Genomic DNA, 13,775 nt, shown 5'->3' on the forward strand with positions numbered 1-13,775 from the left:
CGTGTTGATTAAAATTGTGAGTCACAGTAAATGCATACCAATTTCAACTTCGTTGTTTGTGAAAATAGAGATTATAACGAGCTAAGTACATGAAACAAAATAACAAAAAAATAAATTAGAAAACTAGAAGAAGAAAAAAAAAGTGAATAATTAAAGTGATTTATTCCTTTCAAAAAGAAAATTAAAGTGATTTATTCTTTGCAACATTTATAATGTTTAGAAATTTTGGATTAAGCAAAATTATTCATTTTGTGAGAAATTTGTACTCCACTGCAATTTCTAAACAACATATGATTCATTACAACTTTTACAAGTCATTGCAACATTTATTCTTTGCTAACAACTTTTTTTTTTTTTTGGTCTAGTATTCTTTGCTAACAACTTACTATTAACTTTATAGCACATTGATGCTTTGGTGTGTTAAAATTGTAGAAAATAGTCTTTATGTTCTTAGTATGATTCATTATTAAAAAAATTCATTTGGGCTACAATCACATCTCATAGTCACCCCTAACAAAATAGCATACTCCTTCCAGAAACTCAATGTACTTCACAAACCAAGATATATGAAATTGTCAGCAGTAACAATAAATTAGAATACACGGCATTCACTTCGTAACGACGACAAAGTAATCACTCTTGTCATCATACTAAGATCCTTCCCAAAACTTTTCCTCGCATCTGCAGGTTCTTAATGAAAGTAAAAAAAAAAAAATACTGAACCTGAGAATTGAGATTCAAATTCCCATATTATTTTTTACTTTAATTGTTTTTCCTTCTTTCAACTTTCACCTCCTGTCGAACAAGGAACTGGAAGCTAAGAATTGCAGCCTACAGTAATGGACCAAATATCAAGGACCTGCATTGAGTAATGAGATTAGATCTCTTATTTATAAGAATATGAACTGGACCAAGTCCCAGTTAGTCTGGACCAAACTAAAAGAAATGGGAGAGCTTCCAAAAAATTGATACGCAGAAACTAATTTTAACTTGCACGATAAGTTATTGTTTAAAAAAACTCAACTTTATTGCAAACCTTTTTTAATATTTCGTTCTCCATAATTTATTCTTCAAGTTTATCTAGACAGAAACTAATTTACCAACAGTTAAACACAATTTTTCGGACTAGATTATGCAAGGTTGACATGAACAAGATGATACTCGGCCAAAATGCAAGATAAAATGGACCAGCACCGATACCCAATATTTATAAACATGCAATGTAAGCAAGGGTAAGGCTGCGTACAATACACCAAATGGTGGGACCCCTTCCCGGACCCTGCGTATGCAGGAGCTTTAGTGCACCGGGTTGCCCTTTAATGTAAGCAAGGGATTAAGTGAGATATTTGGGGCATTCATGAAGGAAAAGAACCAAGTGCAAGGCCTAAAATACTATATCATTTCATGCTTAGCATTGACTAGTTGGTCTTCACCACTTAATTAAATATGTGGAACATAAGATAATTTGGCTAATAACATTTTTATATTTTTAAGCTTTACCACTTCAGACTGACTTCGATTCTTTTCAGAATATAAATAAATAACTCATGCTAAATAAGAGTCTTATTTAATCTCATTTAAATATTTTTTAATATAACTGCAACTACCCTTCAAAAAAACTTGTTTCATCAAAATAAATGGGCTATTGGAATGATACCTTTCTCATCTAGACTACTTGTTTGGGTTGTAAGAAGGGATGTATGACTCCAGAATTAGTTGTGCTGGAGAAGGTGCTCTAATCTCAACAATCAAGTATGTGTAACTCCACTCACCGTCAGCTCCTTTGAACATCTCAGCGAATACTTTTCCATGTCCATGGGGGCCCCGGATAAAGAAATTAACCTGTAACCCAAATGAACATATTTGTGAGCAAATCAAATTAAAAATGCCACAGCTGCTAAACATCAAGTATCTCCCACCATAAAGAAGATTTAAAAATTTGAATATCCGAGAAATAATACAAATAATGTATCTATCCAATTAAGCTCTCCAAGAACCACACCTCGTCTCTCCTTTCCTTTTTCATAGTTATCTCCTCCCTCCTTTCTGAAAGGTCTTCTAAACCCAGGGATGATGGGTCTATTCAAAATATTTATCCTAAAATATGTATGTTTCTGCAAACAAATTTGATTACATGTTAATAAATTTACCTCGACATGTTCAACACCCTCCTCATCGGTCCAAACCCTGTTGGGAATTCTTTGACGAGCAGCGCGATTTCTACTCTCCTGACCATAACCTGTAATTGGGGATCCAATCCTCCCTCTGACCTGGAAATCCAATACATTTCACATCAAGACATTGAATTTGTAGAGAATCAGCTACTGCTCATTACCAAAAATTAACATACAATTTACAAATCATTGTTTTATTTGGTGCTTTGGTGCGTGCAATTTTTTGGTAGAACAAAAAGGACATGAACTCTCTCCTCTTTCATTTATTGTTCAGGGTAAAAAACTTCGGTATATTTAATTTACAGAAGTCCATCACCCAACTCCAATCACCTACTCAATGACATAACGCCTATACCTAGCTTACTGCATATTGAAAGGATCTTTAACGACTGGCTCAATACCCAACTCCAACCACCTACTCAATGACATAGCACCTATACCGAGCTGACTGCATATTGAAGTGATCTTTTACTACTACTGGATCAAAAGGAAGAAATCCTGGTGATTTTATATTATATATTATCATTTTTCATTGAGGTATATGCTACTTTTACACTGATAACGGAACATTAAGCATTTCCTTATTATCAAAATTCAAACATAGGAATTTGACATAAAAACTGTTAAGATTTGTTTGAACACCATTTCATCACCCAATTTTAGTTGTCTTTGTATATCTTCTTCCTACAAATGGTGAGCTGCAGAATGCCCAGCTTCATTTCATATCCAACCAACACAAACTGAAGGATATTGGAATGAATACTTCAAATATTTAAGTTCCTCTAAATGGAGATGCTTTATTTTGGTTTTCTGATTCAGGAAAATGAATGTAAGAAAAGCATCACTCACCTGACCATCATCTTGAATTCTTTTGAGAGCCTTGTTATAAATCTTGTACCTATCATCAGCTTATAACAATCAGAACAAAATAAATGGCAAGAGAAAAAAAACAACAAATTGTGAAACTTTCTAGATTTAGTGCTACATAGCAAAAGAAAATCAGAATTGAGCTAGACTCTGGAGTGGTTTTGGGGTAAGACAAGCCAATAAGGATCCACCCAAAACTCAACAATCAATAAGCATGGCAACTCATTCATTCAAAAGCTCTTGCCATGTAGCATTTTTCTTTCAGATAAATAATATGACCAAGGATATTAAACTCTTTACTCTTTGGGTTGAAATATAAGCTCCTTGAAAACAGAATATCCAGCAGCAGCCGCAACTCCAAGCCCTGCAAGAATGACCAGACTGTAGGACGCCCCCTCCACAAATGTTACCGGCTTCTCGGGAATATTATATGTTGGAGCATCATCGAATGGATCCTCAACATTTTTTAACTCTTTTTTTGTCTACAAAACAAATACAAAGAAAAATTATTATTAAGTCACTTAATTCAATTGCTAATAACACCAAATAAAATGCCGTGTAAAACACAGCCATTCTATGGCCACAGGACAGCGACGAAAAATTCATATTTTCTAGTATTGATTGGGCTACTCCTTTAAGAAATGACAACGCCAAAAACACTATTGTAGCATGGAGCCTCACCAAAACATGGGTAGAGAATAGATCAGAGTTTCCTATTTCCGCTTCGTGAGGCGTACACGCATACAAGGCTAAAGAGAATCACTAACGTGAGCAAAATTTCACAATGAAATTCACGTATAGGTTACCAAGTGGGAAATTTTCGATTTGCATCCAAGTCATAAATGGTGTAAGCGTAAGGTCAACCATATGTGATAACTTTGTATGAGTTAGCAAGATGTCTATGGTTCAATCCTTGCTACTAACATTTCTACATACAACAACAACAACAACAACAACAACCAAACCTTATCCCACTAAGTGGGGTCAGCTAAAGCACACAAACATTTCTACATCCCTCTAAAAAAAAAAACTACTCCCCCGGCCTTCATTATTTAAGCAAAAAAACACTTATTTTCACACTTAGCACGAATTATAGTTCGGTGCATTTAATTTTCTAACATTTTCCTATTACACACATACATACATGTGTCACTACGCGCACGCACACGCTAACCCCAATTGGTAATTAGAGTGTTTATACATGTGTGTGTCCGCGCACGCGCAAACTCCAATTGGTAATTAGAGTGTTTTTTATCAAATAAACATTTACAATGAAAATCACCAACTTCATTAAAAATTATGGTGGAATATACTTTTAACCTAACAACTTTAAAATTCCACACTTAACCCAAGTCACGTCAGGTGTGAGCAGAACGTCTAACCATTTGTGTCAAACACACTTAGCACATTTGATAATTGAAGTTTTTTTTAAGTCAACATAAACCTAAACCTAAACATTATTCCTTAATTAAAATCAATAAATGAGTAATGCATACATTAGGGTTAATCGCAAAAATTAAACAGTATTAGCGTGAAAGTGGAACCTTTTCAGTGTTTTTCCCTTGCTCAGACGATGCATTTGAAGACATAAACCTTGTCAAAGAGGTTGATCCATAGTTTTCTGCAATTCCAACACCTAGAAAAAAAAAACATAAAAATTAAAAGTTGAAATCGATAAAGTGAAGTGAAATTGAAGGGTTTTGGAACAAACCTAGGAAGGAAGAAGGGGGAGGGAGAATTGGGGCATTGGAACGAGGGAGAGAACGTGGTTGCGATGATGAAGAAAGTGCATTGCGGGTGCACGATGCGAGTGCACGGTAGGACAAGATTCTGCGAATGCGAAACATGGTTTGGTTTTGATTCTATGCGGCGAAGTGAAGACTGAAGAGGGTTTGTTTGCAAACACTTCACTTCAAAACGGCGCCGGTTTCTTATGGTTATCCTTTACTTGCTTCTAAATCCTTGATTCAATTTTAATTATTAAGTTGAGTAAATCGGCATTTTTGAAAGGTTAAAGCTAGGTAATTTTGTTTCTTCAAAATAAAGATAAAAATTTTATACACGTTAGTGACTTCGCGCTCGTCTTTATAGATGAATAAAATATCATACGTTTTAATCCCTGTAAAACAAATTAACATTTTAAAAACAAAAAATGTTGATGGAAAATTTGATAGGATTTGCAATTTTTTTAGAACTAAAAACAAAATTTTGGATAATTATAGATATCATGTACTTAATTAACCATAGAAATGGGCTAAATGCAATTTTAGCCCTTCTATCATAACAAAATTTGTGATCAAAATCCGTTATTTTTTATTCAACAATGATAAATAAAACCCTTTATTTTTCTACACTCATTCAATACCTTATTTTATTTATCTCTCTTCTTCTATCACATTTCTCACATCTTTCTTTTTCTCTTTTTTTTTTTTTTTTTGTCTTTGTTTTAAGATGTATACACCATCAAGGGTGTACAACAAAAAAAATATTTCTTTTAAGTTTTGCACTTTTTGGGAATACAAATATTTAGTCTCATCCAAGAATATTATTCATTTTTTAGGATAAGGATCATCTCTTTCACTTTTCTCTCATTTTCTCTCATAATTCTCTATCTCTCTCTTGAACTCTCTCTTCATTAAAAATTTATATAATCAAGAGAGATAATCTTAGGAGAGAGAATCAGAGAAAAACGAAAGAGATGATTCAATTTGCATTTTTTTATGACATGTGAACTAATATGGTGACATAACATTCATGCTTAATCAAAAGCCATGTCATATAAATAGAGAAAAGGAATTTTAGTAATTAACTTAAGACAAAATAAGATGTGAATAAATTAACTAAACATAGTTGAAATTTATCGTAAATAAAACAAGTAATAAAAAATTTACTAAATTATTTTTTCATATTTCTCATTTAAAAATATGGGTCACAACATATTTAAAGATAAATGATATTTGTACAACTATTTTGTGATACATTTTACGGCAACTCTTTCTCTTTCATATTTTCATTGTGTTTTTACTTTCTCTTTCTATTATTTGAGTTTTCTTGTCAAAACCTAAATTTATTTGTATATCTTTAATTGTGCCATAAAGTATCCCAAAAATGTTTGTTCAAATAACATATCTCATACTTTAAAAATAGGGTCGTATCCTAATGCCATATGTTTAGGATTTCATAAATACCAAGTATTTATTGAAAAAAGTAAAATTAAAATTTTGATAAATAAATCAACACAATTTTTAATACGTAATTTCTATCTTTGATATCTTAGCATTTCTCTTTGAAATATCCTCAAAATTTACAACGGTGTTAGAATAAGATACCAAACATTTCATAAGTGTGAGCTTTATTTTACTTTTAGACGTGTACATTTAGTTTGGACATATTTAAATATTATTTTAGTAAAATTTATTTTACTTTAAGAATTCATTCTAGCTTGAAGTAAGAATTCAAAGTTTTTGCATCTATAAATAATTTTTACCCTTTAATTTATTGTTCAACCAACTCTATATATAAATCTATCAAAATAAATCACTTTAAATTAAATTCACTTTTATTTAGAATCAATTTGATGAATCAATTCATTAAAAATTAAATTTTGTCACTCGCTCACCAATTGTGGGTTCTCCTCATGCTTCAAGATGGCTCTGCAGGATGGGTTTAGATACAGACTTAGTGATGGAAGCTCCTTATTCTGGTAGCTATCCAATGATACTCTTTGCACAAAGTGGTTTATATGGCAATCTAAGATAGTCAAACCAGAATTAAAGACATTTAGTTCAATGACTCTTGGCACTTGACTTGTTATGCATTCTCTTATACACTGATGTGCATGAGATTATCATCAATTCTAATTTCATTTTGAACAATGGTACGACATACTGCTTCATTTGGCAAGACAACTTAGATGGTACGTTGGGATATAAGTAGTTGTCACAAAGGAAGATGATTGATTCAAGTACTCAGTCTTAAAGTTTTATCTGGAAACTTCATACGCATAAAATGATTAAAAAATTTATCTGGTCTATAGACTATGGTGAAATTGGAGGGCTAGAAACATCGTCTGTGTGGGTAATGAATTAATGCATTTATTTCAAGTGATATATGAGGTGAAGAGACCCCCTGCTCTTATTTCTACTTGTTTCCCTAGTCTGATTCTGGCCTCTAAGTCACCTGGATGGGTATCTCTAACAATACTTTTACTGTGTTCATGGAAATCTATGATGGACTAAAGACTGCTAGGAATCTTGGTTGGTTACAATCTCATTCATTGTTACCATAATTCTCAAACTGTTCTTGATCTGATATCCAAGCATTACAATTCATTCCATTGTTATGTTACAGTCATACTCCCTCCGGTCACTATTATAAGCAAAACTTCACTTTTTAGATACATTGAATAATTAATGTATCTAGTCTATAGCAAAGACTAGATACATTGATTATTGAATGTACCTAGAAAGTGGAGTTTTGCTTATAATAGTGACCGGAGGGAGTAGCATTTATCAGGATTTACTGATCATGTTGGATTGTGAAGTTATTTTCTCTCATTCTCTAAGGGAAGGGAAAGCTTATCATTTGGGAGTCTCCTACCGAGCAGTTAAATAGCATCATCATGATAGGTTTATTCAACAAAAAAAAAAAATCATATAAGTATGAATATGTTGGTTCATGATGATTAAGGAGGAGTCAGAAGATCATTACACTGGTTTAAAATGAGCGCAAGTGATCTGGTAGACATTAACCATTACATCCAAGTGATCTAGTTGACATGTATTTCGATTATTTAAAATGAGCGCAATTCTCATGTTTTTTGCAACAAAGAAATGTCTCATGAACATTTACATGATCCCGTCAAACTTTTCTCTTGATGGTGGCTAAAAGTCCAGAAACCTAATTCCTTTTTTGATTTTATAATGTCATTTTTTTGACTTTCCTCTCATTTTGCCACCTTATATTTAAAATGAGCGTAATTCTTTTGCAACAAAGAAATGTCTCATGAACATTACTTGATCCCGTCAAACTTTTCTCTTGATGGTGGCTAAAAGTCCAAAAACCTAAGTCCTTTTTTGATTTTATAATGTCATTTTTTTTACTTTCCTCTCATTATGCACACCTTATATTTAAAATCAGCACTGATATATAGTGCGAATATTGGCTCTTGAAAAATCACGAATGAGTATGTGTTTAATATGTATTGGTGTAAAGTCCAGTATTAGTGGAATTCAGGAGGTTGTGGTGGTATGTTTTTTTTGTTGCAACAAGGCAATTTCATCGTGAATGTCCTGCTATACAATTATTCGGGAAGTTAAGCATTTCCTATTTAAAATAAGCGCAATTCTCATATTTTTTAGCAACAAATAAATGTCTCATGAACATTTACTTGATCTCGCCAAACTTTTCTCTAGATGGTGGCTAAAAGTTCAGAATTATTATTGGTATTTAACATATGTTTCTTAGAAAATAAAAAATAAAAAGACAAGAGGAATCCAACTAAAGATAACTACACTAGTCATAGAGTTGTTCCCTTAAACTCAATGTCGTGTTCAGGAGGGTGGAGGAAGGAGGAATATATTAATGATTTTGTTGGTATCATTTGGCCCCATGTTTTACAGTGGTTCGAAATTTGTATTGTGTTGCCTTATGATATTCGTATGTATGTTTTACAATTTGGTTGTTCACATCTATTACGAAAAGGACATTCGTCATTACATCCAAGTGATCTGGTTGACATGTATTTCGATTATTTAAAATGAGCGCAATTTTCGTGTTTTTTGCAACAAAGAAATGTCTTATGAACATTTACATGATCCCGTCAAACTTTTCTCTTGATGGTGACTTAAAGTATAAAAACCTAATTCCTTTTTTGATTTTATAATGTCATTCTTTCGACTTTCACCTTATAGTTGTCAAACATAGAATACATATTTTTTCAATAACTTTTGTAGAAGGGGAATTAAATCAAAAGGAAAGTCGAAAGAATGACATTATAAAAACGAAAAAGGAATTAGGTTTCTGGACTTTTAGCCACTATCAAGAAAAAAGTTTGACAGAATCAAGTAAATGTTCATGAGACATTTCTTTGTTGGAAAAAAACACGAGAATTGCACTCATTTTAAATAATCGAAATACATGTCAACCAGATCACTTGAATGTAATGGCGAATGTCCTTTTCGAAATAAATGCAACCAACCAAATTGTAAAACATGCATACGAATATTATAAGGTAACACAATACAAATTTTGAACCACCGTAAAACATGGGGCTAAATGATACCAAAAAAATACATTACAAGAAAAAATCATTAATATATTCCTCCTTCATCCACCCTCATGAACACGACAAGGGAACAACTCTATGACCAGTGTAGTTATCTTTGGTTGGTTTCCTCTTATCTTTTTAATATTTTTAAAAAATATCTTAAATATCAATAATAATTCATAAGAGTTTGTGATCATTGACACTTGTTGTCAAACATAGAATACTATTTTTTTTCGATAACTTTCCTAGAAGGAGAATTAAATCAATCCAATTGTTGAATCATTTTACATTATGCTGACTATCGTGTACACAAAATTGTAAACTATTTAGAAATTCATTGGCGTGTTAGATTATTAAAAGATATTTACATATTTTTTAAAGCAAAATTGGAAGTGTAAATGGATCACTGTGATTTTTTTCTGGTATTCCAATAATGTTGACACTCCAATGAAACTAGTAATCATCTTTGACACCTCCGAAAATATTCAATATGGGAACACCATATTGAACTAAAAATAACCAGACGAATAAAGTTGGACGCATGTGCTAGATATAGTGCATGTTTGCTATAAATTAAAAAAACTTGATTTTTACTTTATGTTTCTAAAAAAAGTTTTTTATGAAAACTTACTCAAAATTGGTAAAAGTTATTTCGAACTCACTTATTATAAATTAAACAGTAATTTTGATATTCAATAACTTAGATACTCATTGCTAAAGATTTAACATAATAAAAATCACATTTTTTTCTTCTTCAAAAAGATAGATCTCATAAATGATTCAGAACTATCTTTTAAGGGAAAATCTATGATTAATTTAATAAATTTTATATAACTGATTTAAGTTAAATTAAGGGTGAATCGATGTTATTTATTTAGAACTATTCAAACTTGAAATCCGATACGTGTTCCATGCCATGATAATTACAGAAGAAAATAGGATATGCATGAAAGCCAAAAAAAACATGAAAATGAATGATGGTGCATTTAAGGGAGTATTGGAGAACAAACAATTGTGCATTGGACTCTACATAACCAAATTCAATATGTGACGATGTACCAGACAATGACCAAACATCAGCACCCGGAACAGCTAGTAAACCTCTGCATAAGCTTTTAAGGATATGGCAGATAGTGAAATAACATCATGAGAAAAAGTTATACTCCTTCAATAATTTCACGGATGCCGACAAAATATATTTATCCAAATGTAAATTGTATAACTTACCATATTTTATACTTTGCTGGGAAATGCCTACATAATTTTCCTCCTCTGTGAACTCAAAATAAGCACTAACGGAAACGTGAAATTATAAGCGTAATGACACAAAGAGAATTTTAGCGTGGAAAACCTTCTCAATGTGAGAAAGGAAAAAAACCACGGGATCATTGGGCCTCTTAAAACTTCCACTATAATGATAATGGGAATACAACAACTTCAGCCTTAGGTGGATCTCACTATAATATATCTCTCAATTTGTAAGGAACACTATCACAAATTGGCTCACTATTTCTCTCACAAGAAAACCCTATGAGAATGACTTTTCTCTTGAGCAAGGCTCTCTTTCTCTCTTGCTTTTTGTTGTTCTTCTCTTGTGGTGTGTTGTGAATGCTTGTTCATGGTCCTATTTATAGGAGAAGCAAGCCAAAGTTGTCTTACATGCATGAAGACACTTGTCATTTGCATTTCATGCAAAACACCAAGTGTCCCTTGCAATGCATGCACCACACCAAGTGTCCTTTGCATGCACCACAACATGTGTCACTCATACACTATACCATGTGTACACCATGCATCTTGCTACTTGTCATCACATGCAACCTTCCATTTTGTCAAATGTATGTTAGACATGTGGCAATGGCTGGACCCCACACACTTGTCAATTATTGAGTGAGCATCAATTCACAGCAAGTTGTTAAATTTAACATACTAGTATGGGAATCCGTGTCAAGCACGGGCTAGAATTTTGTCAAATTTGATGAAGAGAATATTGTATCGTATCAAGTGTGAGTTAAAGCCCAACATTGAATATAAGAGTTCAGGTTGAAAAACAAATAGAATACTGCTCTTCTCCCAACACATTGTGCTCGTGCCCAACTGAAATACCAAAAATACCCCTGTGTGAGTTAACTCACGCAGTTGTTAAAATCTGCCCATCTTAACATGCGTTGCGCAACTTAACTCACGCTGCGTGTTGTTTTAAAGACAGGCATAATCTCATTTCGTCATTTCTAATCTAAAATCTCCAAAATCTCTCTCAAATCAGCAAAATCCAAAATTCCTTCAAGTTCAAATCAAACAACACTCAATTAACAAATGAGTTTTCATAATCAAACACCATTAAGCTTTTATGTTTATATGTTAGATTTTTTATCTTAAATTAGAAATTTTTGAGATTTAGGGTTTGTTTAAATTTAGTTTTTTTGGCAAGAAATCATACAATGTTTACATGAAAATGACTTGTGTTGCTTAAATGTTTAGATGTTTGCATGTTTATGTTGTAGTTATGAGTTATATGGTTATGTATAATTTGCACTCCAAGTGTTTGATGAAATGTTTGAATGAGTTTTTCATTGATTGTTTTTAATTTCTTATTGTGTAGATTTGAAACAATGACCGATATGTTCGACGTTCAAGCACAATTCAACGGTGGAGAACCTCAGAGGTTGAAGGTTCGGTACCTTGGTGTCACGTTAAGAGGTATCAAGGATCAACTGAATGAATTCAACCAATAAGTCAACCCCGGAGACATAAGGAGGGTGGAATACGTTCGGTATAAACGTTCAACGCTCAACGATAACGTGAGGGGCATGATTTGGGAGCATAGCATGTTCCAGTGGATCGATATGCGTGTAACGTTGCTGAGATCAACTGAAGATATTCTCAAGAGTTTGATTCCGCCAGAAGATCGTGATTAGGTAAGGAATGCACATTCCAACTACAACAATTGTCTTACCTCTGAAATGGGGTAATTCAAACTTGTTAAACGACAGTTCCCAAACATTCTCCCGGAAGTTCTATTGTTCCTTTCAAAAGATTAAATTCTTGTTAGTTTGGTTTAGATGAAGGTATTCAAGTGTCAAGGAATGCACCTCATTCTTTTGACACTTGAAATACCATCATCTAAACCAAACTAACAAGAATTTAATTTTTTGAATAGAACAATAGAACTTCCGAGTGAATGCTTGAGAGTTGCCGGTTAGCAAGTTTGAATTTACCCTATTTCAGAGGTAAGACAATTGTTGTAGTTAGAAGGATCTACCCGAATGTAATGTAATGTAATGATAGGACATATTTAGGAACTTTATGTAACGTAATGTAACTTTTATTCGAATTTATTTAATACGCAATTTTTTTTCGAATTCACGCTGAGTTTAATTAGTCTTTATTCGAATTTATTTAATAAGCAGTTTTTATTCAAATTCACGCTGAGTTTAATTAGCTTTTATTCGAATTTATTTAATACGCAATTTTTATTTGAATTCACGCTGAGTTTAATTAGCTTTTATTCAAAAAAATTTAATACGCAATTTTTATTCGAATTCACGCTGAGTTTAATTAGCTTTTATTCGAATTCACGCTGATTTTAATTAGTCTTTATTCGAATTTTTTTATTCTATATAAATAAAAAGAATGGAACAAAAATAATACATAAATAAGAAGAAAAGAAATTGAACAAAAATAATCATAAAATAAATGTGAATATAAATAAAAAGAATGGAACAAAATTAATACATAAAACATCTCATTTTATTAATATCATTGATACAATTACAATAATTGATACATTTTATTCTAATTTACTAAATCTACTTCTTTGAGGTAAAAAGAGACCAATCATGGGGTAAAAAGAGACCGATCTTTGTGGGGTAAAAAGACATCAACCCTTGGGGTAAGTCTAAATCAGGTTCTTTTTATACCCCAAGAAGATTCTTTTTACCCACGGTAAAAAGTTTTAGGGGTAAAAAGAAGCAGATTTAGTTTTACTCCAACGGTTGACCTCTTTTTATCCCAGGTCGATCGGCCTATTCTTACCCCTCGATTGGCCTATTTTTACCCCTTGATTGGCCTCTTTTTACTACAAAAAAAAGACAAAAAAAAACAGGAAAAGAAGGAAAAAAATAAGGTGAGAGAGAGAGTGAGAATGAGAGATGGTGTGAGGAAATGAGGAAGTTTGGAGGGGTATTTATAGGTTGGAATGGTAACATAGGTTATAAATATAATAAATGTAGTCAAAAAAACGTGTAAAACTTGTAAAAAAAAACGTGTAGAATGAAGGTTGAAAAGCTGACCACCGTCCAAAAAACGTGTGTTCTTGAGATCAGATCACCGGCCAACCTGCGTGAGTTAACTTGCGCACAGGCCAGTGGTGCGTGACTTAAGTCACGCTGAGATATAAGGTGCGTTAGTTAAGTCACGCAGCGTGACTTAACTCACGCAGGGGTATATCTGAAAATTCAGTTGGG

The 13,775-nt window shown here is 32.6% G+C and overlaps 1 protein-coding gene across 1 annotated transcript; it reads right to left on the reverse strand.

Annotated features, from left to right (window-relative positions):
* Positions 1–504: 504 nt before the first annotated feature.
* On the reverse strand, positions 505–6,173 carry SD3 (import inner membrane translocase subunit). The gene is made up of 7 exons (XM_085732264.1): positions 4,753–6,173; positions 4,586–4,677; positions 3,342–3,523; positions 3,024–3,072; positions 2,151–2,270; positions 1,658–1,842; positions 505–859 (listed from the first exon to the last, which is right to left on the reverse strand). The coding sequence occupies exons 1-6, from the start codon at positions 4,886–4,888 to the stop codon at positions 1,672–1,674; spliced, it is 750 nt and encodes a 249-aa protein (XP_085588390.1). The 5' UTR covers positions 4,889–6,173; the 3' UTR covers positions 505–859; positions 1,658–1,671.
* Positions 6,174–13,775: the final 7,602 nt, after the last annotated feature.

This window comes from Medicago sativa, chromosome 1, assembly GCF_051527215.1.
Source record: "Medicago sativa cultivar Bolivia chromosome 1, Bolivia_mono, whole genome shotgun sequence".
Classification (NCBI taxonomy): Eukaryota; Viridiplantae; Streptophyta; class Magnoliopsida; order Fabales; family Fabaceae; genus Medicago; species Medicago sativa.